This window comes from Nicotiana attenuata, unplaced genomic scaffold (genome assembly GCF_001879085.1).
Source record: "Nicotiana attenuata strain UT unplaced genomic scaffold, NIATTr2, whole genome shotgun sequence".
Taxonomy (NCBI): domain Eukaryota; kingdom Viridiplantae; phylum Streptophyta; class Magnoliopsida; order Solanales; family Solanaceae; genus Nicotiana; species Nicotiana attenuata.
This window is the reverse complement of record NW_017675063.1, coordinates 29,216-54,275: the sequence shown is the minus strand read 5'-3', so window position 1 is coordinate 54,275 and position 25,060 is coordinate 29,216. Positions and strand designations below refer to the sequence as shown.

The following is a 25,060-nucleotide window of genomic DNA, read 5'->3' as shown; positions in this document are numbered from 1 at the left end:
TATCGGAGGCAGTTTGAGCGCCTTCAGCAGGGTTCTATGACCGTCACTCAGTACGAGACCAGATTTATTGACTTGGCCTGTCATGCTCTTCTTATAATTTCCACTAAGAGAGAGAGAGGGTGAGCAGATTCATTAAGGGACTCGCTCAGCCTATCAGATTGCAGATGGCTAAGGAGACAGGGAGCGAGATTTCTTTCTAGGATACGGCCAATGTGGCCAGACGAGTCGAGATGGTTTTAGCTCAGGGTAGTGGTCAGGGGTCTGACAAGAGGCCACGTCATTCTGGTAGGTTTAGTGGTGCCTCGTCTGGAGGCAGGGATTCTTTTGGTAGAGGCCACCATCTCAGGCCGTTTCATTCAGCGCTTCAGGCATCCCATGGAGCTTCAAGGAGTCGTGGTCCTTATGTACCTGTTTCAGGACAGCCAGCTCATAGTGCACCGCCAGCTCCTATCAGAGCACCTCCTCTTCAGAGCTATTATGGTGGTCAGCCAGCCCGCCAGGGTCAGTCTCACTTTCCCCAGCCGCAGTATTTAGATGGATATTTTGAGTGTGGTGAGTATGGTCATATCCGGAGGGCTTGTCCGAGGTTAGTGGGTGCTCAGTCACAGCAGCATAGTTCTCGTGCCATGATTCAGGAACCGTTCCTAGCCAGCTAGAGGTAGGGGTCAGTGAGCCAGAGGTAGGGGTCAGCCCGCTAGAGGTGGAGGTCAGGCCATTAGAGGTGGAGGCCAAGCCGCTAGAGGCGGAGGCTAGCCAGCAGGAGGCTGTCCTAGAGATATAGTTCAGGGTGGTGGCGCCCAACCCTGATGTTATGCTATTCCAGCTAGGCTTGAGGCTGAGGCCTCCGATGCAGTTATCACAGGTACGGTTTCAGTTTGCAGTAGAGATGCTTCAGTTCTATTTAACCCAGGGTCTACTTACTCCTATGTGTATCTTATTTTGCTCTATATTTGGTTGTGCCTCGTGATGCCTTGAGTGTTCCCGTGTATGTGTCCACGCTAGTAGGGGATTCTATATTAGTAGATCGTGTCTATCGCTCGTGTGTGGTTGTTATTGGGGGTCTTGAGACTAGTGTAGATCTCCTACTTCTCGATACGGTTGATTTCGATGTCATTTTGGGGATGGATTGGCTGTCACCTTACCATGCTATATTGGATTGTCACGCCAAGACCATGACCTTAGTGTCACGACCCCAAATCCATTAAGGGTCGTGATGGCGCCGGACACGCTGTCAGGCAAGCCACGCTGTCAGGCAAGCCAACACCAAGAAATTTAATTAAATTCTCGTTTTAGGACTTATTGAAATCATTCCTTTTGATACGTTAAACGGTAAACAATGAAATTTCACTGAAATAAGATGAAGTCTTTAGGAAATTTAATATTGAACAATCTCATAACCATCCTAGAACCCGATGTCACAAGTACATGAGCTATCTCTAGGACACAATTTAATACAACAACTGCCCGAAATACAAATAGGACAGAAAGTAAATATAGAAATCTGAAGGAGACTCTGCTGGCTGCGGGTCGTCTCGAGAAGTACAGCTCACCTAAGTCTCCGTATCAATCATGCTGCTACGCCCACTAGGCCGCTAGAGATGCATGTGCCTGTGCAACAAAAATGCACAGCAAGTGTAGCATGAGTACGAAAACAACGTGTACTCAGTAAGTATCCCGCCTAACCTCGAAGAAGTAGAGACGAGAGGTCGACTTCGACACTTACTAGTGGTTCAATAATGATACACAATGAATGTAATAAAATCCAGGATCTTTATAAAGCATGGTTGTAATTCAAAAGAATGAAACAAGTAATCAATTCCTTTATTCAAAGGGAAATTTCCAAATTTCGTTTACATCAATTATACATTTATGCTCAAGTCAGGGAGTGACAATATCAACTTCAATGAATTTAAAGGCAAGCAATACAAGCATGCGCAACTCATGCCGAGGCCTTAAGGCCCGATCAAACAATATTTAAAATGTGCACTGCCAGAGGGTCGAATGGCGCGAACCATAGATGCATCTATACCCCACTCGCGAATCATAAATGCGACGCGGTCAAATACAAATAAAAAATCACCCTGCTCGCGAATCATACATGCGACGCAGGTACACATAGAAACACATATTCAAACAGTCAATCAAGACTTCATCTAGGAAACAATTGTTCAAGGGGTGTACATTTCTCTTTTACAAGTCAAGAAAATGAAGTTTAATTCTTTTAGAAAATCATTTGCCACTTTGATATGATTTAAGCAAATTAAACCATCAATAAAGTTACAATTATTACAAGTAAGCATGCTTTTGGGTCCTAGACTACCCGGACATAGGCATAATAGTAGCTACGCACGGACTCTCGTCACCTCGTGCGTACGGAACCCCCACAAATAGCAACACATATGTTCAATTCACCTATGGGGACAATTCCCTCTTACAAGGTTAGAAAGGAGACTCACCTCGCTCCGAAGTTCTATAACCGGCCTTCCACGCCTTTCCGAAGACTCAATTCGTTGCACAATGCTCCAAAGCTAGCCAATAGTCACGCAAATCCATTAATATACGATCAACTACTCATATTAATCCAATTTATAACAATTCATAACCCCGATCGAAAAGTTGACAAAATCGCCCTCGGGCGCACGTGCCCGGATTCCGAAATTTATTGAAGATAAAGTTTACCCATAACCTCACGAACAAAAATATATAATTTCCTCTTAGTTTCATGACCAAAATCGTGGTCAAAATCCAGAATACTAAATTTTCTAGATTTTCCTCAAACCCAAAATTTCTACCAATTTACATGTTAAAACCCATACATAATCAATGTATTTAACTCAACATAGGTGGGGTTAGCTTACCTTGTTGTTGTTGATGAAAAACCCCACTTGAAGCTCTCCAAATCGCCCACACCAACTGAAAATGGGAGAAAAATGACCATCTCCCGACTTTTAAAAGAACACACTGCCTCCAGCATTTCCGCACCTGTGGTGCACCAGCCGCACCTACGGAAATTTCCATCACAGGTGCGGTCTTAGCCAACTCGCTCAAGTCCGCTTCTGCGGAGCCTTAACCGCTTCTGCGGTCCGCTTCTGCGGAAGATTCGCCGCACCTGCGCCCCCAGCCAAGCCCAACCATTCTCCGCTTCTGCGACACAAGGGCCGCTTCTGCGGCCCAAGTCTCGCAGGTGCGGTTACACCAGCAACCAACAACTTCAGTTCTTCCTCCAAGTTCCAATTCGATCCGTTAACCACCCGGGGGCCTCGGGACCCCAACCAATCATGCCAACCAGTCCCAAAACACATGCGGACTTGCTCGAGGCCTCAAATCATACTAAACAACACTAAAATCACGAATCACACCCCAAATTAAACTTGATGAACTTGAGAAATTCAAACTTCAACATTCGATGCCGGAACCTATCAAATCGCCTCTGATTGACCTCAAATTTTGCACACAAGTCATATTCGACCTTACGGACCTACTCCAACTTATGGAATCGGAATCCGACCCCGATATCAAAAAGTCCACTCCCAGTCAAACTTCTCAAAAACCTTCAAATTTCTATCTTTAGACAAATGACTCCAAAATGACCCACAGACCTCCGAATTCACTTATGATCGCGATCCCAACACCACAATCACCATACGGAGCTATTCCCAGAATCGAAATCCCAAACGGACATTGATAACACTGAAATGTACTTCCACCCCAAACTTATGAAATTCCTCCAAAATGCTAAGGTGCCGAAACATTCCCGGGTCTTCCAAAACCCGATCCGGACATACGCCCAAGTCCGAAATCATCATACGAACCTGCTGGAACCTTTGAATCCCGATTCCGAGGTTGTTTACTCAATAATCCAATCTTAGTCGATTCTTTAAACTTAAAGCTTCAGAAATGAGAATTATCTTTCCAAATCAACTCCGAACTTCCCGGAATTCAATTCCGGCCATGCGTACAAGTCATAATACCTGAAATGAAGCTGCTCATGGCCTCAAACTACTGAACGACGCGCTAGAGCTCAAAACGACCGGTCGGGTCGTTACATTCTCTCCCACTTAAACATACGTTCGTCCTCGAACGTGCTAAGAACTGCGCTAGAGTTGTTTAAAATCACAGTGAAACACCTTGTGCACCTACCCGTGCTACCGCAACTTAGTTGATCACATTAGCCCGAGCAAATCCGAAGATATTCTCTTTTATTCAAATAAATGAGCCTTAGAGCTCAGTTTCAACATCCGAAATTCTCAGCCAGGCCTGCTTTCAACATACGAACACCGTATCAATCACCACATGATGCATCGATACAAGATTACATACCTTTGCTGAATTCACACTAGGCACCACGTCATTCACAGGACCATAATAACATTCCCTGACCATAATAGCCGTCTTTCCCCCAATCTGGTTCTCACAATGCACCTCAGGATACATTTAAGTCTTGTTCTAACTCTTTCAATATTGCCATAACGGAGGAGACATGTAGAGATTTATAACCAACTGTCGGGTCAACAAATCATTGAGGCTACACTCCTGACAAGGACATTACCTCATTCTGAACCAAATAATGATCTTTGCTCTTTAATATACTTCATACAATCCGATCGAACTGATCCTATATCCAATAACCTTGTCTCACCCAGTACAAACTATTCAGGAAACAAGCCCCCCAGACATGACCAAAAGTCTCATATGATGCCACAACGTGCCAATAGGCTACCAATTCGAACATTATACATAGGAAACCGAACTCTGGAAGGGACTACTAAACTCACGCTGCTAACATGGACTTTCCTCAGAAAATGGAAAACAAAACACAAAAAAAAAAAATTAGAATACAGAAAACTGCACTCAACATCATACTGTTGCGGCATGCAACCCGATCCAAACAACATACCCATGGCGGCGTGCCACCCGATCCACACATAAAAGTCACATAAGGAGATCTCACACCGAGCTTACAACAAAATACCGAATATCGGTCACAAGCACGCTAAGTGCATAATACCATCCCTGAGGAGACATATAGCGCCATAAGCGAACAAACTCAAGCACAACTGAGGTACGATATATGTTCTAAAACTAAAGAGCCATACTGCTCACATAACACCATCGCTACGTGGAACCTCAACACATAAGAAATTACCAAGCCGTGTCGCAACTCACACGGCACAATATAGCATTACATGAGATAAGCAATGATGAATTAACATCCAACGTCCGAATACTCCTCCATAAGGAGGGCTATGCTGAAATGAACACATTCGGCCTGATATAGAGCCCATATTCATATTTAAATCCATCCACAGACCTCAAGCCGATTCTGATCGTACCAAACTAGGCCAATAATCCTTTCTGGGTCCATAATAACCCCTTCTTCCCATAACACACAAGAATAACCATCACAACCGAAGAAATCCTCCACGGTCCATGACCCAATAAACCGAGTGCCCTCCAGGCATAAATTCTCAAATTAGCGATATCACCACAATCTTCATACTTGGTTTCATCCTTCAATCAATCAAGTGACTACATGCCACACTTATACAATCTTCCCGTGGAACACGCTCCCACAACCTTCCGTAATAGATAACAAGTCTGCATATCCATGCCACCGGCTGCACTAACGCTGAAAAGCGATCAAGAATCCATAATCAGGATGCAAAGCCTCTTTCACAGATCACCAATCTCAGGTGACGCTGAAGATGATGCCAGCTTACTCTAAATATTCAAATCCCTTTCATATTCATCCGAGCTCGTGACGTCCTTGCGAACACCAAACCGCAACCTTGATCCTTACCTTCAAATTTCTTACCGCTCGCTGAACCTAACAAGCCAGCATGTGATAGTACAAGAATTTCATCACTACTCCTGAACCACTAACATGGTAAACACTTCCTCACATGGGAACTTTTTATTTTACTTAACTCATTCCAAGAGAACCATAGCAACACACGAGCAAATTCTCACAACCGTTGAAGATGGAATTCTTCAAATAGTGACCTAAACCACCATAGCCCTTTTCGGGACCCGCCTACACATAGCAGGCCATAATACTGGAATACTTCCGAATAGATTCAATTTCGACGGCCGTCAAGCCTCACACGTACCATCACAAATCACTTGAATAACTTAAATCACGCTGAAGGAACTGATCACTGCCACCGGTATGCCAACTCAAGCATGGCTAACCAATCCAACCTCTTCCAATTTATCCTTAATTTCCTTAGAATAATAATAACTTCATTCAACACATAATGCACTCAACCCAAGTGGCCTTGTAACACGTGACCATGCTGTCTCAAATCCCACGAACCATCTCATACCTTCCTTGTGCACATATTCGCATCTCGACTGGTATATCCATTCTGGTACTTCTTTTACGAATCTGAAGTCCTTCTCTCCCTTTCCTTCCTATGCTACACTGCAAGTCAAAACATCATAGGACATTCTGCCCCTTACCATAAGCTGCTTCACAAACTCGATCCTTAAACATACCGCAGGCTTGAATCCTTAGGCACCGCATTTTTAACCTTTGAATCTACTAGGACCGTTGTTGAGAGCCATCCACTCTGACTTGGTCCCGAATATAATCAACTCCATGAATCTTCTAGCACATGAATACCCTCTCGACGAAGCACCTGGCCGAATCACTTTCCTTGAAACTCGCATCTACACAAGGTATAAATCTCGAATCCTTCCACAAATTTGAACGTGAGCCAATGAGGCCAGCCCTAGCACACCCTCGGCAATTCCTTTGCTCAAATTTACCTCTTATGTTCTTTTTCCCTTAGCTGAAATAACCCATCAATATACTAATAACCGAAAATCTCATAAATAGACGACCATGCAATCCAACCGTAGGCAGTGGGACTCTCCCACTTAGCTTGAAGCCACTATTACACAACTTTGGAACCCACCAAGATTCTTTATCTCTTATTGACATAACCTTGCGCAATTGAACCGCCAGATTCCTCAAAATCCTTTTGTTAGCATTTCATGAACACTCTGAACCTCTAGCAACATTCACATATTAGACCTCTTACCGGATAGCTGGTAGAATCCTTCGCAGGAGCTTCACCAACCATGCGACCGCTGACCTGCTCATAGGAGAGAACCCATATGAGCCCATGCTCATTCACCAATTGCACAAGTCCATTCACTCCTCATGGACATCAACTAAATGTGCGGCAATATCTTCCAATTCAAAATTATGTTGTATCCTCCTTATATCAAGCAGCTCCTTTCCGTCATATCAAATCCCCTGCCGAATAATAGTCCGTATTTTAAATTAAGTCCGTAGACCTAGCCACTGAATCCACATACTACTCTGCCACTCTCCCACTTTGGGCAGACTCACTTCTTTAAGAAACTACTCGACCTCCACTTCTTACACCTGGCCTTCTAGAAGTTTAACCACCGCGTGACACTTCCCACAAGTCCTTCCTTATTCTTTGCTGCTCAGCTAATGCCTTAGATCAAAATCTATTTCGGCAGCACTTGAGCCAATAGGCCGCGACTAACTTTTAAACCTTTTCGAAGATCATCCTTCTCGAGTTGTCAGCATTAGAAATACACATTCAATCTTGAACCACCGCACCCCGCGATCTCTGACAGCCGCTTATCCAGTACTATCTTACAATATCCTGCCCCAAGGGCGAATTGTAGAAGGTCTTAACACCGGCGAACTTAGTACATTCAACAAGGACAACGACACCTTATCACAGATGAAAATTCCACCACGCTCGCAAATACCAAGCCTCGTTACTCCATCAACCAAAAGCTGAACATTGTTAGCCCGATTGCTTTTCCTCCCCTCAAGTCATTCACTGCCCCGACACGTAGGCAAGCATCCTACCATCACATCAATTATGCGCGACAACCGTTCATAAGCAACATGGCAACTGGTGCCTAGCCTCAGAGCTCTCAGAAGTACGACTACTGAGCTGAAATGACAGAATATCCTTCCACAAAACGATGATAATAGTCAAATCAGCTATGCCGGGAGAAGCATCCCGCCCCACCTCTGTAGTACCTTCAAAATTTCCCAATTCTTGATTTATAAAACAAAAGCTCCCGTCGCATAAGATTGAATGGGAAGGAAATAAAGGCATAAGCCTCAAAGGAATCAAATCGCACGATGAGGGAATCAAGAAGGGAAGTGCTCCTAACAGCCCTCTAGCCTCCCGAAGATAAGTACAGACGTCTCCGTACCGATCCGCGAGACTCTACTAGACTTGCTCATGACTCATGAGACCTAAGGGAACCTAGTGCTCTGATACCATGTTGTCACGACCCCAAATCGATTAAGGGTCGTGATGGCGCCGGACACGCTGTCAGGCAAGCCAACACCAAGAAATTTAATTAAATTCTCATTTTAGGACTTATTGAAATCATTCCTTTTATACATTAAACAGTAAATAATAAAATTTCACTGAAATAAGTTGAAGTCTTTAGGAAATTTAATATTGAACAATCTCATAACCATCCCAGAACCCGGTGTCACAAGTACATGAGCTATCTCTAGGATACAATTTAATACAACAACTGCCCGGAATACAAATAGGGCAGAAAGTAAATATGGAAATCTGAAGGAGACTCTGCTGGGTGCGGGTCGTCTCGAGAAGTACAGCTCACCTAAGTCTCCGTATCAACCATGCTACTACGCCCACTAGGCCGCTAGAGATGCATGTGCCTGTGCAACAAAAATGCACATCAAGTGTAGCATGAGTACGAAAACAACATGTACTCAGTAAGTATCCCGCCTAACCTCGAAGAAGTAGAGACGAGAGGTCGACTTCGACACTTACTAGTGGTCCGATAATGATACACAATTAATGTAATAAAATCCAGGATCTTTATAAAGCATGGTTGTAATTCAAAAGAATGAAACAAGTAATCAATTCCTTTATTCAAAGGGAAATTTCCAAATTTCGTTTTCATCAATTATACATTTATTCTCAAGTCAGGGAGTGACAATATCAACTTCAATGAATATCAAGGCAAGCAATACAAGCATGTGCAACTCATGTCGAGGTCGTACGGCCCGATCCAACAATATTTAAAATGTGCACTGCAAGAGGGTCGAATGGCGCGAACCATAGATGCATCTATTACCCCACTCGCGAATCATACATGCGACGCGGTCAAATACAAATAAAAAATCACCTTGCTCGCGAATCATACATGCGACGCAAGTACACATAGAAACACATATTCAAACAGTCAATCAAGACTTCATCTAGGAAACAATTGTTCAAGGGGTGTACATTTCTCTTTTACAAGTCAAGAAAATGAAGTTTAACTCTTTTAGAAAATCATTTGCCACTTCAATATGATTTAAGCAAATTAAACCATCAATAAAGTTACAATTATTACAAGTAAGCATGCTTTTGGGTCCTAGACTACCTGGACATAGGCATAATAGTAGCTATGCACGGACTCTCACCACCTCGTGCATACGTAGCCCCCACAAATAGCAACACATATGTTCGATTAATTCACCTATGGGGACAATTCCCTTTTACAAGGTTAGAAAGGAGACTCACCTTACTCCGAAGTTCCATAACCGGCCTTCCACGCCTTTCTGAAGACTCAATTCAATGCACAATGCTCCAAAGCTAGCCAATAGTTATGCAAATCCATTAATATACGATCAACTACTCATATCAATCCAATTTATAACAATTCTTAACCCCGATCGAAAAGTTGACAAAATCGCCCACGTGCCCGAATTTTGAAATTTTTTGAAGATAAAGTTTACCCATAACCTCACGAACTCAAATATATAATTTTCTCTTAATTTCATGACCAAAATCGTTGTCAAAATCCAAGAATACTAAATTTTCTAGGTTTTCCTCAAACCGCCAAATTTCTACCAATTTACGTGTTAAAACCCATACATAATCATTGTATTTAACACAAGATAGGTGGGGTTAGCTTACCTTGTTGTTGATGATGAAAAACCCCACTTGAAGCTCTCCAAATCGCCCACACCAACTGAAAATGAGAGAAAAATAACCATCTCCCGATTTTTAAAAGAACACACTGCCTCCAGCATTTCCGCACCTGCGGTGTACCAGCCGCACCTGTGGCTCCGCACCTGCACAAATTTCCATCGCAGGTGCGGTCTCAGCCAACTCGCTCAAGTCCGCTTCTGCGGAGCCTTGACCGCTTCTGCGGTTCGCTTCTGCAGAAGATTTGCCGCACATGTGCCCCCAGCCAAGCCCAGCCATTCTCCGCTTCTGCGACACAAGGGCCGCTTCTGTGGCTCTGCACCTGCGGCCCAAGTCTCGCAGGTGCGGTTACACCAGCAACCAACAACTTCAGTTCTTCCTCCAAGTTCCAATTCGATCCGTTAACCACCCGGGGCCCCGGGACCCCAACCAATCATGCCAACCAGTCCTAAAACACATTGCGGACTTGCTCGAGGCCTCAAATCATACTAAACAATGCTAAAATCACGAATCACACCCCAAATCAAACTTGATTAACTTGAGAAATTCAAATTCAACATTCGATGCCGGAACCTATCAAATCGCCTCTGATTGACCTCAAATTTTGCACACAAGTCATATTCGACCTTACGAACCTACTCCAACTTTTGGAATTGGAATCCGACCCCGATATCAAAAAGTCCACTCCCAGTTAATCTTCTCAAAAACCTTCAAATTTCTATCTTTAGCCAAATGACTCCAAAATGACCCACGGACCTCCGAATTCACTTACGATCGCGCTCCCAACACTAGAATCACCATACGGAGCTATTCCCAGACTCGGAATCCCAAACGGACATTGATAACACTGAAATGTTATTCCACCCAAAACTTATGAAATTCCTCCAAAATGCTAACTTTCACATTAGGTACCGAAACGTTCTTGGATCTTCCAAAACCCGATCCGGACATACGCCCAAGTCCAAAATCATCATACGAACCTGCTGGAACCTTCGAATCCTGATTCCGAGGTCGTTTACTCAAAAATCCATTCTTAGTCGATTCTTTCAACTTAAAGCTTCCGAAATGAAAATTCTCTTTCGAAATCAACTCCGAACTTCCCAGAATTCAATTACGACCATGCGTACAAGTCATAATACCTGAAATGAAGCTGCTCATGGCCTTTAACTGCTGAACAACATGCTAGAGCTCAAAATAACCGGTCAGGTCGTTACACTTAGCCTTGCCGGGGTTGCCTCGATTGGAGTGGAGATAGACTCCTGGTCATTCTATCAGCAGAGTTATTTCGTATGTGAAGGCTCGGCATATGGTTGAAAAGGGGTGTTTGGACTATTTGGCCTATGTTCGTGATTCTAGTGTTGAGGTTCCTTCTATGGATTCTGTACCAGTTGTTCGGGAGTTTCCAGAGGTATTTCCTGCAGACCTGCGGGGGGTGCCACCCGATAGGGATATTGACTTTTGCATTGATTTGGCTCCAGGCACTCAGCCCATTTTTATTCCTCCGTATCGCATGGCCCCGCCAGAGTTGAAAAAATTGAGGGAGCAGTTGCAAGATTTTCTTGATAAGGGCTTCATTAGACCTAGTGTCTCGCCCTGGGGTGCGCCGGTGTTATTTGTTAAGAATAAGGATGGATCGATGAGGATGTGTATAGATTATCGGCAGTTGAACAAGGTCACCATCAAGAACAAGTATCAATTGTGGAGGATTGATGATTTGTTTGATCAGCTTCAGGGTGCCTAGGTATTTTCGGAGATTGATTTGAGATCTGGCTGCCATCAGTTGAGGATTAGGGCATCCGATGTCCCTAAAACAGCTTTTCGCACTCGGTACGGGCCTTATGAATTCTTAGTAATGTCATTTAGGTTGACAAATGCCCCAGCAGCATTCATGGATTTGATGAACCGAGTGTTCAGTCCATATTTAGAATCCTTCGTGATTGTCTTCATTGAAGATATTTTCATCTACTCCCGCAGCCGAGAGGAGCACGAGCAGCATCTTCAAGTCATTCTTCAGACTCTGAGAGACAGTCAGTTGTACGCTAAGTTTTCAAAATGTGAGTTTTGGTTGAGTTCAGTTGCATTCTTGGGCCACATCGTATCAGCAGAGGGTATTTAGGTGGATTCGAAGAAGATAGAGGCAGTCAAGGATTGGCCTAGACCCACATCAGCTATAGAGATCCGGAGTTTCTTGGGTTTGGCGGGTTATTACCGCCGGTTCGTGGAGGGGTTTTTATCTATAGCAGCCCCGATGACCAGGTTGACCCAGAAGGGTGCTCAGTTCAGGTGGTCGGACGAGTGTGAGGAAAGCTTTCAGAAGCTCAAGACGGCTTTGACCACGGTGCCAGTGTTGGTGTTGCCTACAGGTTCAGGGCCATATACAGTATATTGTGATGCATCTCGTATTGGACTTGGTGCGGTGTTGATGCAGAATGGCAAGGTTATTGCATATGCTTCGCGGCAGTTGAAGATTCACGAGAAGAATTATCCAGTTCATGATTCGGAGCTAGCAGCCATTGTTCAGGCGCTAAAGATCTGGAGGCATTATTTATATGGCGTGTCATGTGAGGTGTTCATGGATCATAAGAGTTTGCAGTATTTGTTCAAGCAGAAGGAGCTCAATTTGAGGCAGAAAAGGTGGTTGGAGCTACTAAAAGACTATGATATCACCATCTTGTATCATCCAGGGAAGGCCAATGTGGTGGCCGATGCTTTGAGTAGGAAGTCAGCCAGTATGGGCAGCCTTGCGTATATTTCAATCGGTGAGAGGCCACTTGCTTTGGATGTTCGGGCGTTAGCCAATCAGTTCCTGAGGTTGGATGTTTCTGAGCCCCGCCGTGTTCTAGCTTGTACAGTTGCTTGGTCTTCATTATTTGAGCGTATCAAAGATCGGCAGTATGATGATCCTCATTTGCTAGTCCTTAGGGACACAGTGCGGCACAGTGGTGCCAAGCAGGTTACAGTCGGAGATGATGGAGTTTTAAGGATGCAGGGTCGAGTTTGTGTGCCTAATGTGGATGGACTTCGTAAATTGATTCTAGAGGAGGCCCATAGTTCCCAGTATTCCATTCATCCGGGCGCCGCTAAGATGTATCAGGATTTGCGGCAGCATTATTGGTGGAGGAGGATGAAGAAGGACATTGTTGCGTATATAGCTCGGTGTTTGAATTGTTAGCAGGTAAAGAACAAGCATCAAAGACCTGGTGGTTTGTTCCAGAAGATTGAGATTCCTGAGTAGAAGTGGGAGCATATCACCATGGACTTCGTTGTTGGATTCCCACGGACTCAGAGAAAGTTCGATGCGGTATGAGTTATTGTTGATAGGCTGACTAAGTCAGCGCATTTCATTCTTGTGGCAGTCTCCTATTCTTCAGAGAGGTTAGCTGAGATCTATCTCGGGGAGATTGTTCGTCATCACGGTGTGCCCGCGTCTATTAATTCTGATCGGGGTACGAAGTTTACCTCGCTTTTCTGGAGGGCAGTTCAGCGTGAGTTGGGTACACGGGTCGAGTTGAGCACAGCATTTCATCCTCAAACGGACGGACAGTCCGAGCGTACTGTTCAGATTTTGGAGGATATGCTCCGAGCATGTGTTATTCACTTTGGAGGTTCATAGGATCAGTTCTTGCCATTAGCGAAGTTTGCCTACAACAACAGCTACCAGTCGAGCATCCAGATGGCTCCTTATGAGGCATTATATGGTAGACGATGTCGATCGCCAGTTGGGTGGATTGAGCTGGGGGAGACTCGGTTGTTGGGTACAGATTTGGTGCAGGATGCCTTGGACAAGGTTAAGATCATTCAGGATAGGCTTCGTACAGCTCAGTCCAAGCAAAAGAGTTCCGGTGACCGTAAGGTTCGTGATGTGGCATTCATGGTCGGAGAGCGAGCGTTGCTTAGGGTATCGCCCATGAAGGGCGTGATGAGATTTGGAAAGAGGGGCAAGCTAAGCCCTAGGTTCATAAGGCCTTTTGAGATTCTTGATCGAGTGAGTGAGGTGGCTTATAGACTTGCGTCGCCGCCGAGTTTATCAGTTGTACATCCAGTGTTTCATGTGTCCATGCTTCGCAAGTATCACGGAGATCCATCCCACGTGTTAGACTTCCGCACTGTCCAATTGGACAGGGACTTGACCTATGAGGAGGAGCCGGTAGCTATTCTAGACCGGCAGGTTCGTCGGTTGAGATCAAAGAGTTATCCGTCGGTTCGTGTTCAGTGGAGAGTTCAGCCTATTGAGGCAGCTACCTGGGAGTCCGAGTCCAATATGCGGAGCTGATATCCCCATCTTTTCACGTACTCGGGTGCTTTCCTATGTCCGTTCGAGGACGAACGGTTATTTTAGAGGTGGAGGATGTGATGACCCAAAAGGTCATCTTTTGTTTTAGAGTCCATTTCCGTGTTTTGAGGCCTTGAAAACCTCCTTGTATCTCTTCTCGGTTTGCGTGCGCAGTCCGGTAGCGATTCCGGAAAGCTTCTATGTGAATTTTAAGAAAAATATTAAATTTGGCCTTTAAAATTGATTAAAGTTGACTTCGGTCAACATTTTTGGTAAATGGACCCGGACCCGTGATTTGACGGTCCCGTAGGGTCTGTTGTAAAATATGGGACTTGGGCATATGCCCGGAATCGAATTCCGAGGTCCCTAGCCCGAGAAAAGAATTTTTAAAGAAAATTATTTGCTGGAAAATATAAGGACTTTTGGAAATGAAATGGTGTATAATCTTGATGGTATCGGGCCCGTATTTTGGTTCCGGAGACCGGTACAGGCTTAATATAATATTTACGTCATATCTGTGAAATTTGGTAAGAATCAAAGTTGGTTTGGTATAAATCGAACCCTTGGCTGAGAAAATAGAAATTTGAACTATCTTGTGAAATTCATGAGTTTTGGTGTTAAATCCGTTGTTTGAGATGTTATTTTGGCGATTTGATCGCACGAACAAGTCCGTATGATATTTTTAGACTTGTGTGCATGTTTGGTTTGGAGCCCTGAGGGCTCGGGTGAGTTTTGGATAGGCCACAGAGTAATTTTGGACTAAGGGAGATTGCTGGTATGTTTCAGCTGTGTAGCAGGCCCCTGATCGCACAATTGCGAGATCAGGCATCGCAATTGCGATGTAAGCAGTGACCACAAATGCGAGATTTTGCTTCGCAAATGCGAAAAAGGTCAGGGCCAGCTTTTCTCGCAAATACGAGATTTACTTCGCATATGCGAAGGTTGTCCAGGTAGGCTAGAAGTTGCAAATGCGGCATAATTGTCGCAAATGCGAAGGCAGCAGAGATTGCGAAGCTTCGCATTTGTGATGCCCTTCTCGCAATTGCGAGCTTTGCAAATGCGAAGCTCCAGTCGCAATTGCTACATCTGCAGCTGATGAAAACATCATTTGGACGGGATTTTCACTTCACTTCTCAAATTTTCAAACCCTAAACTCCCATAGGCGATTTGCTTGAAGAGAGTTCTTCCCAAATCATAGGTAAACGATTTCTAGCTCATTTTCTTCAATCTATTTCATCTTTTTACATGATTTCACTTCAAAATGTAGGGTTTTTCATCGGAAATTGGGTGTTCTTGGGTAGAAATTAGGATTTTTGAATTTTGGGGATTTGGACATCCATTTGAGGTCGGACTTCAAAACTAATTGCATATTTGAGTTCGTGGCTGAATTGGTAATTGGATTTTGGTTCGAACTTCGAGTTTCGACCAAGCGGGCCCGGGGTCGGGTTTTGACTTTTTGGGGAAAACATTGGAAAATTCATATTCATGCATTGGAAGTGGTTTAATTAGCATTTATTGGTGTTGTTGAATTAATTATGGCTGGATATGAGTGAATTGGTGGTGGAATCAAGAGGTAAAGCGGTGGTCGAGTGTTGAATTGTCCGTTGGCTTGAGGTAAGTGTTTGGTTTAACCTTGACTTAAGGGAATAGGAATTCCCGAACTTATGTGCTAAATGAAATATCATGTGTGTGGCGTATAGGTGTGGTGACGAGTACCTATGCGCCACCAAATTTCCATTTTTAGTTTGTTCCCTTCCCCGTTTCCTAGTATACTGCTTCTTGTCTTATTTGCTACTTGCTTAAACTGTTTCCATGCCTTAATTGCTACTTGCTCTTAAATGCTTCCATGCCTAATTGCTTCAGATTAACTGTTGCCCTTTATTATTTAATTGTTTCATGTTAATTGTTGATGTTCCCATTGAGGTATTATTGGTTTCGTAACTTCATTTTATTACCCCGTTGGCCTATATGGATTCATTGGTGCCTTATGGTGCACATTGGTTGGTCTCGCTGATTTGTTTTCATAAGTGAAGTTTTTTAATCGTGGCGATGTTCCATTATGTAGTTGAAGTATAAGAATTGTGGAAAGTGAGTTAACTTGTGAAACACCTTGTATTTATTCTTTGTGATTGATGTTGATATATACATATGTTGGGATCGGGTTGCACGTCGCAACAGGAGGAATAAGGGAGAATTGTGATTATCTGGTGGGATCGGGTTGCACGCCGCAACAAGGAGTAATAAGGGTGGACAGGTGGGATCGGGTTGTGCGCCGCAACAGGAGGAATAAGGGTGATATGTGTTGAGGAGTAATAAGGGAGGACAGGTGGGTTCGGGTTGCACGCCGCAACAAGGAGGAATAAGGGAGAATATTGATACTGTTATTGTCGGAAATATTGATATTGTTATTGTTTATATGGTGGGATCGAGATGCACGCCGCATCAGTTATTATTTTTGGCATTTATTTCTGTTGAAGTTATTATTGAGGTGTTGAAATTCCCTAAGGATTGGTTATAGCTGAATACTAGTAGACTGGTTGGGTCCTCTGTTCCTTTAATGCAAGTTCCGGTTATTTTTTTTCATTCCGTACTTCTTTTCTGTTTATTATAAACTGTTGCAGGTTATATATATTGTTATGCCCCGCCGTAGCCTCGTCGCTACTTCGTCGAGGTTAGGCTCGGCACTTACCAGTACATGGGGTCGGTTGTACTGATGCTACACTCTGCACTTCTTGTGCAGATTACGGAGCTAGTGGCGGACCGTAGTTCGAGGTTGCTGCCTTCAGACCAGTGGAGATCCGAGGTAGTCCTGTAGGCATCCGCAGGCCTTGGCATCCCCTTCTATCCTGTCTTTCTTTTCTGTTTTATTTATTTCCGAAACAGATGTGTACTTCTTTGTCCAGGCTATTATGTGTAGTATTCGTAGATGGTCCCTGAAATTGTAACACCAGTTCTGGGTGGAGTTTAATTATGGTTTTGCAGTTGTGTTAAAATAACTTGTTAAATTTTGTTCTTTCATTTTATTTCGCTGATTTACTTATGTTAACTTGTTAATTGTTAAAAGATAAAAGAAAAAGACGAAATAATTTGTAACGTTGGCTTGCCTAGTGAGTACAATGTTAGGCGCCATCACGATCCCGACGGTGGGGAATTTAGGTCGTGACAATATCAAGAGAAGTCAAATTTTTTTTCATGTTATACTCATAGACTCATAGTATTTATTACTCATTTCAAATTATTTTTTCAAATCCAATAAAATATGCATAAATTAATATGGGTAAAATATGCATCAATTAATATGGTAAATTATACACTCCATTTATTATTTCTTAAGGGGCGTGAAAAGTTAAAACGTGCCAAGTATAAGTGAACAGAGGAAGTATATTTTTTGTGAGTTCTATCTATTTAATTGTCCTGGCATTCTTTAAAATTGAATAAGATAAAATTTAACTTATTTTCCTTTTCAAAAGTGCTAACTTAATAATTCATATAAGGCCATACTGAAAATAATTATTGCCGTCATCTCTACTCCTTTCGGAGACTTTTCTTGTATGAATTAGCTAAAAGAGTGGTATCTTTGATATCCTTGTCTCCCGAACAATCTCAGTGCATATGCCGCAAGACGATTCCATATATCGAGGTCGGAATGGGATCGGGTGTTTGCTAATCTGAATTCGTAACCCGCCATCTTTGGGCAGGAGTCGTCAGATCTTGCCCAGGCAATGGAGCGATCGACACTCGCTCGCAAGTTTTAAGAAGTGGTAAGCGATGCATGAAATCATCAACTCTCTTTTTTTGTAACAAGAATTAATCGTGTCTAATATATCATTTTTCTATTTTCAGTTCTAAAACATTACGTGCGAGGCACGTACATAGAAAGATTATAATGCATCTCCTATAAATACTATTTAATTATGTTAGTCAAAATCAAGAGGATACAATTATCGTCATAATAAAAAGTATTCCAACCCAACGTTAAGAAATTTGCTAATTATCATTGTATTATCAATGTTTTCTACATAAGCACAATTTATTGGTACGACAAACCTCCTCCAATAGATTTAGATCCTTTGCATGTTATATGCTAGACAATATATAACTTTGGTGCATCGAATGTGATTATTCATGAATCCATCTTCTGCAAAGATAGTTTTATGCCCATGTATCAATTAGACGAAGCAAAGAACCGCCTAAACAAATAGTAACCAATGATAACATAATTGCCAAATACATAAAGGAAAATAAATTCTTTCATTACCTTAGAGGTCAATGTTTGTGAAATTCAACCAAGTGTTGTAGCGGACAATCTCTCAATCTATTTTGTATGATCTGTTATTTTGATTTATCGAACTTTTTGCTGGCATCTAAAACCTTCGCATCAAATTTAAGAGGAAGACAAGGCGAAAAGTAAGTGAATTGAATTCAATCTCACAGGCACATGATGAACAAAAAGTATCGATAAAAGATAACAACAAAAGCCTAATTTAATAACTGTAGCTATAAATATAAAATAAAATATAGTTTAGATGAAATTTTTCATGCGAATTGGCTTTGGCATCCATCGCTAGCAGAAACTTATGATATCAAACACCAATTATGCAAATCACGTGTAAACGTTGTAAGCAAAAGGTTTTTATTTATAGAGGATTAAAGTCAGCACTTAATTACAATCAATTACAGTTTAGGTAACCGTGTCTAGTGATGGTAATTTCAAAATCATAGTATGAGAGAAATTCTTAATTTTACACTTTTATCCATTATGAAATTATATAATAAAAGAAAGACTTTAAATTTTTAAGGGCACAAAAATCAGTTGATATTTCGGGGATATTTTAGTCGTACAACATTTAGCATAAATTATTCGTGCTTTTATAATAATAATAATAATAACAATAATAATAATAATAATAATATACATATTATCTTAAGATCGGTTATACAATATCATTTTTCCTATCAAATTCTATGGGTTGAACAAAACAAAACTAAAGGTTTTCACATGGCATACAATTAAATGGATTCTCTACTAATCTAAGATGATCTTTCTTAGACTTAGAATTAACAAGATACAAATCATAAAAATACCAAAAAGAATGAAAGGTTGTTAGGCTGTCATAGTATTTTTTTTTTTTTTTTTTTTTTTTTTTTGGATTTTTGAGGACAAGATCTTTGGAAAATTATCACTAATTAGTGCTATTTTTCTTGTAAGAGTTATAGATGCTGCTTTTTGTAGTGAGGGTTAAGTGTTTGCTTCTACTCTTGGCTTTGTTACCATTGACTGTAAGGAATAATGAGTAAAATTACATAATTAATTGTTGAAAGAAGCCTCTCCAAATATCTATTAGCAAATCAGTCTCAAGTTTGCCTATATATATATTGAGAGATGAGTGCATGAGTTCATATCCAATATCAAGTTTTTCCACAAAATTTAGCTGCCCAAATTCCTTACCAATGGAATCATCTAAAATTCAACAATTTCTAGAAGGCAAAACTATTTTCATTACGGGTGCCACTGGTTTCCTTGCAAAAAGTATTTCCTCTCTAGCTATTTTATTATCTATTTTTTTTACACCACCACTGTAATTTAATTCGTTATAGTATATTATTTACTATTTATTTTAGGTTACCAATTACCTTTTAAATGCAGTTTTGGTGGAGAAGATACTTCGGGTTCAACCAAACATGAAAAAGTTATACCTTCTAGTAAGAGCTTCCGACACCAAATCAGCCAAGAAACGTTTTTACGAAGAGGTAAAACATAGTACGTACTTTTTTTATAATAAAAACAGTTACTTGCTTCGTCCATTTTAGTTGAACAAGACTATAAGGAAAAATGTTGTACTACAACCTGCATTTGTCCTTTATTAAGTGTCAAAAGAGTGTCTACTTTTTTAAAATAGAAGTTTGGTTTTCCCTCTACATTCATGCAATACTTTTTTTTCGTTATTTTGGTTTTTATTATTAAAGGGACCTTGTGCATGAAATTTATCAAAATATATCCTTTTTAATTTCTTCAAAATTAAATTAAACTCTAATTTTAGTTTTCTAGTATCAGTAACAAAGCCAATCAAGATAACCATGTTAGAGTTACCTAACCTAAATAACTGTAAACTTTGGGTGGTATCTGTAAATATTGCTCTTTTTGCGACTTGTATTTAATGAATGTTAGCCATTTTCTTTTTTATTGTTAGCAAAAATGGTTTAGGCTATTTGTTATTTATTGTAGAGCAACACAGTAATATTTTTGCAAGTTTTTACACAGGTTATGCAGACTGAATTGTTTAAGGTTCTAAGAGAAAAGATAGGTGCAAAAAACCTAAACTCTCTCGTAGAAGAGAAGGTATTTCCAGTTGCTGGTGATATTTCATTTGAGGATTTTGGAATTGAAAATTCGGAGATAAAAGATGAAATGTTCAAAGAAATCGACATAATTATAAACTCAGCTGCAACTACTAGATTTGATGAGAGGTATGATTGTAAAAATATTAATAAAGTATTTTGATGCAAGACATTTGATTTAATTCCCTATATAACATCGATAGCAATAGTTATTTTTTCAGTTTGTCAGTCCTCGATTATAAGTTATTATTGACCATTACTAGTTTCCTTTTTTTTTTTTTGTGGATATGATATTGCCATGAATATCAATGTCCTAGGTACCGTCAACGTCCTCAAGTTTGGTAAAAGATGTGAAAAAGTGAAGATTATTGTTCACGTATCCACTGGTCAGTTTTTAGAAAAACAAACGTGTGATTCTTTTTTCATCTACTATATATTATAGTATTATTGTTATTGCTAAGGTTCTTAAAAATCTTGTCTTATTGATTAGTTAGTTCGATGTCTTTGTCACAGCTTATGTTTGTGGGGAAGGGGAAGGAGTTATATCAGAGAAATCATTCATTTTGGGTGAGACACTCAACAAAAACTCCTACTTAGACATTGATGTGGAGAGGAAGGTGATAGAAGACAAACTTAAGGAACTTGAAGCTCAAAATTTGACATCAAAGGAAGTGATGATAGCCATGAAAGACCTTGGCATTCAAAGGTTAGAAAAGGTCTAATTCATTTAGTGTCATTGAGATAATATATCTTTGTTATTGAACCGACGAGAGTACCTATTGGAAACAGCCTTTCCACCTATTCAGTATAGGGGTAAGGTCTGCGTATCACACTATCCTCCCCAGACTTGACTTGTAGGGTCACACTGGATTTTCTGTTATTGTTATTGTTGTTGCTGAACCGATAAAGTCAATCATTATTTTCTTGATTTAAGTAATCTAATTACGTAAGCATTTTCTATACCGTCAGTGCATAGAAATTACGCACAATATTGCTTTTTTAACATTAACGTGGCATATATTGATCATTATATTAGGGCAACTTTGCATGGGTGGCCAAACACATATTCCTTCACAAAGGCAATGGGAGAGATGCTTTTAGGACATTTGAAAGAGAATTTACAACTTGTTATAATACGTCCAACAATTATCACTAGCACTTATATAGAGCCATTTCCAGGGTGGATTGAAGGAGTCAAGTAAGTTTGTGAATTGATATTCCTTTTTTTTGCTTGTAAAGTTCATTGCATTTTTTCACTACCAAGAGTAATTCGACGAACTAAATATTTTACTCAAGTTCTTGAGATAAAAGTCTTCATTATTTTCAACATGGCTTCTTTCACTAGTTTTTTTTAGCTGGGGGTCTATCGAAAACAGTTAGTAGGTTTGCATACACATTACCCTCCTTAGATCCCACACTGTAAGAATATCCTGGGCATATTATTGTTGTTGTTCTTGTGTTCTTGAGATAAAATAAAGCACAGGAAATAAAGAAGTGATTCATATCTCTTATATATTTAAAAAATACTAACTTTTATTGGCAACTGCAGAACAGTGGATTCATTTATCTTGGGATATGGTAAAGGCATATTGAATTTCTGCTTTGGTGACCCAAACACAAAAGTAGACGCGGTATGTATTAATTCACTACGCTGGTTCATTTTTCAAAAGTTTTTTCTTTTAAAATCATTATAAAGAAATTATTTATAACTTTTTTTTACCAACTACAAATGAGGTCTGCCTAATTTTTTAACCTCTTTAATTTATTACAGATTCCAGGTGATATGGTGGTAAACTCCATACTTGCAGCAATTATAGCACATGGAAAGCAATATTATTCTTCTCAAGAATCAATATATCACATTAGCTCTTCCGAAAAAAATCCCCTAAAATCTTGTGATATTCAATTGTTTCTGTTTCATTACTTCACCAAAAATCCATGGATCAACAAAGATGGGAACATCGTCAAAGTGGGAACGCCTCTGCTATTTAGCAGCATGGATAGCTTTCAAAATTACATTTCAACCTATTATTGGCCATTGTTAAAGGTTTTTCTCTCTTCAATATAAAATTTTATTTTCATCTTTGATATAAATTTTAATGGTGAAGTTACACAGCCAAAAATAATTAAATTCTCTAGCAAAATATACAAACAATTATATTATATTATATGTATATTATATATAAATATATATTAAAAAAATTGGTAATTATTTTTTAGAGCGGCTATATTGTGTAGTTAATTTATATTATAGCCACGCATACTCTTGCAGGTAGACGTAAATCATTTCATTTTCCGTCGACTTTGACGGACCTCTGACATTGAGTTGATGGTTTTCGCGCGTGAAAGTACTTCGAAAAAAAATCAAAACTTATCCCCTTACTTTTGACTACTATTATTTAGTATTACTTTGTGTTATACTTCAAGTTGCGTCTATTAGGATCAAGGGAAAAAACCAGACAATTTGCTGCCCCCATAATATAATGAAAGTTAACGTTAAGATATTTTGTATAGTAAAGGAGTATTTTTGATAGGAATTTATAGTTAGTAATTAGTAGAGTTATTATCAATGTCCTAAGCAAATTATAATTTGTTATGGTTAAAACAGTATTTTACATGTGTGCCTAACAGGCTAACACTCTTTAATGTCGATGTACACATTCAATGACAGTAACTTGTGGTTTAATATGTTTTTAGATACTAGAGTTGGCAAATCTATTATCATGGCGGCGTTTTGACAAAACCTACAAAAATTTGGAAAGGAAGATTGATATGGCTATACGTCTAGCTGAACTCTACAAACCTTACTTGCTTTTCCACGGCAGGTATGTGAATGTTTATATTTTGTATTTCTTCCCAATTATTTTTTAGTAGCTCAAGCATCATTTAGTCAACTCGCGTTGCGACTAATTAAAAGTACTTTAATTATTTCTAAACTTAAAATTTTCAGCTTTGATGATGTTAATACCGAGAGGTTGAGAATGGCAATGAAAGAATGCAACATGGATGATGTGCTCAGCTTTGATCCAAGATGCATTAAATGGGAAGATTACTTTATGAATACTCATCTCCCAGGAGCTGTAAAGCGCATATTCTAGGATTAATATACAAGATTCATGTGTTAAACGACGACTTTCTCTTGAATTCTCAATAAAACTTCTGTCATATCTTCTGCATATGACAAGATATGGGTGTTGTATGTGCAATATATACTTTTTAAAATACGAGTATTTTTCGATTAGTTTCATTCATGTAAAAGTTTGGCATGGACACAATTATATAGATCGTTATGTCTATGTATGTGTGATTACTGAATAGTTATCTCCAACATTGTAATGTTGTATATTACTTTATGGGAATGCTAAGCTAATTTGCTCATGCGTGTTTCTATGCCTTTAAAAAAGAATCAAGAAAATCAACCATATTATTTGGTATCCAAGGTACGGAAGTACAATATAAGTTATGGGTTCAGTCGCACAAACTCTTACCTAAAGTGAATTGGGTCAATTCAGGGTTGGATTGGGTTCAAAATTGGTATAAGTTCTTAATTAGTATTCTAACTATTTTTTTTTTAAAATTAAAGTTTTCGCGTTATTAAATCCCACAAAAAAATACAAAATCCGATAAAGATGACCAATGAAAAGTAAAATGACTTTTAAAATACAGAAATAGATAGATGACTTTAATTTAATGACCAATTATCCCAAATTGAATGCCACCTAAGCTATCATCTCCTTAACAAATGTTCTAGTGTCTATTAATAATTACTTATGATAAATTCATATAGTTTAGTGTAGAAATCGGATGGTCACAAATATTTTCTTTCAAAAGTGCACAGTAGTAGCAGCGATATCACACTCTTTTTTTTTTACCTAGCCTCCGAAAATCTCTAAACTCTTTAGTGAAGTTGTAGAAAAATGAGAATAAGGGAAATTCTTTTGAAAAAGTAAACTGACAAAATTAATAATTTTAAATAAGGTTTATATGGTAAGACGTAGCCACCTAACATTGATTTTTTTATTTAGGTGTGATTAGATCACCTATTTAATGAAAACAATTATTTTAAGGGAAAATCCTTTTGAAATCATTTGACTCTTACTAGTAGGGGTGGCAAAATGGTTAAAAGAAAACAGTTAACCACCCATATTATTCACTAAAAAATGGGTTGGATTATGAACTTTTTAAAAACGGGTCAAATATGGTTAAGAACCATATTATCCATTAAAAAATGGATAACAAATGATTAACCAATGAGTCTAACTTATACATTTGTAAAGTCTCAAATTGGGGGTTCCTCAAGTTAGGGAGACTAAGAATTCTCCCAAAAGTGATCATATGCAAGAAGTCATGGATAATATGGTTACCTATATTATCCGCCGGTTAACCCGTTTTTTATCCGTATTAAATATGAGTCAAATCGGATAATTTATCCGTTTTTTCATTACCTATTTTCGATCCGAACTATATTCGCCCCGCCCCGCCCGTTTGTCAC

General features: G+C 40.0%; 2 protein-coding genes across 2 annotated transcripts; both read left to right on the top strand.

Annotated features, from left to right (window-relative positions):
- Positions 1 to 19,680: 19,680 nt before the first annotated feature.
- LOC109219616 (fatty acyl-CoA reductase 1-like) lies at positions 19,681 to 20,776 on the top strand. Its single transcript, XM_019384088.1, has 3 exons — positions 19,681 to 19,759; positions 19,877 to 19,980; positions 20,492 to 20,776. The coding sequence occupies exons 1-3, from the start codon at positions 19,681 to 19,683 to the stop codon at positions 20,729 to 20,731; spliced, it is 423 nt and encodes a 140-aa protein (XP_019239633.1). The 3' UTR covers positions 20,732 to 20,776.
- An 83-nt stretch (positions 20,777 to 20,859) lies between these two features.
- Positions 20,860 to 23,883, top strand: LOC109219617 (fatty acyl-CoA reductase 3-like). The gene is made up of 7 exons (XM_019384089.1): positions 20,860 to 20,954; positions 21,082 to 21,274; positions 21,605 to 21,766; positions 22,118 to 22,199; positions 22,340 to 22,615; positions 23,266 to 23,393; positions 23,519 to 23,883. Exons 1-7 carry the CDS (start codon positions 20,867 to 20,869, stop codon positions 23,664 to 23,666), a joined length of 1,077 nt encoding a protein of 358 aa, XP_019239634.1. The 5' UTR covers positions 20,860 to 20,866; the 3' UTR covers positions 23,667 to 23,883.
- Positions 23,884 to 25,060: the final 1,177 nt, after the last annotated feature.

Bases quoted from the DNA above. Each gene is read 5' to 3' on its own strand.
- LOC109219617 (XM_019384089.1), top strand. From the start codon at position 20,867: ATGAATATCAATGTCCTAGGTACCGTCAACGTCCTCAAGTTTGGTAAA. The intron at 22,200-22,339 runs GTATGTATTAAT...AATTTATTACAG, and splicing joins CAAACACAAAAGTAGACGCG to ATTCCAGGTGATATGGTGGT. The intron at 23,394-23,518 runs GTATGTGAATGT...TAAAATTTTCAG, and splicing joins TACTTGCTTTTCCACGGCAG to CTTTGATGATGTTAATACCG.
- LOC109219616 (XM_019384088.1), top strand. From the start codon at position 19,681: ATGGAATCATCTAAAATTCAACAATTTCTAGAAGGCAAAACTATTTTC. The intron at 19,760-19,876 runs GTATTTCCTCTC...TTTTAAATGCAG, and splicing joins CACTGGTTTCCTTGCAAAAA to TTTTGGTGGAGAAGATACTT. The intron at 19,981-20,491 runs GTAAAACATAGT...GTTTTTACACAG, and splicing joins AGAAACGTTTTTACGAAGAG to GTTATGCAGACTGAATTGTT.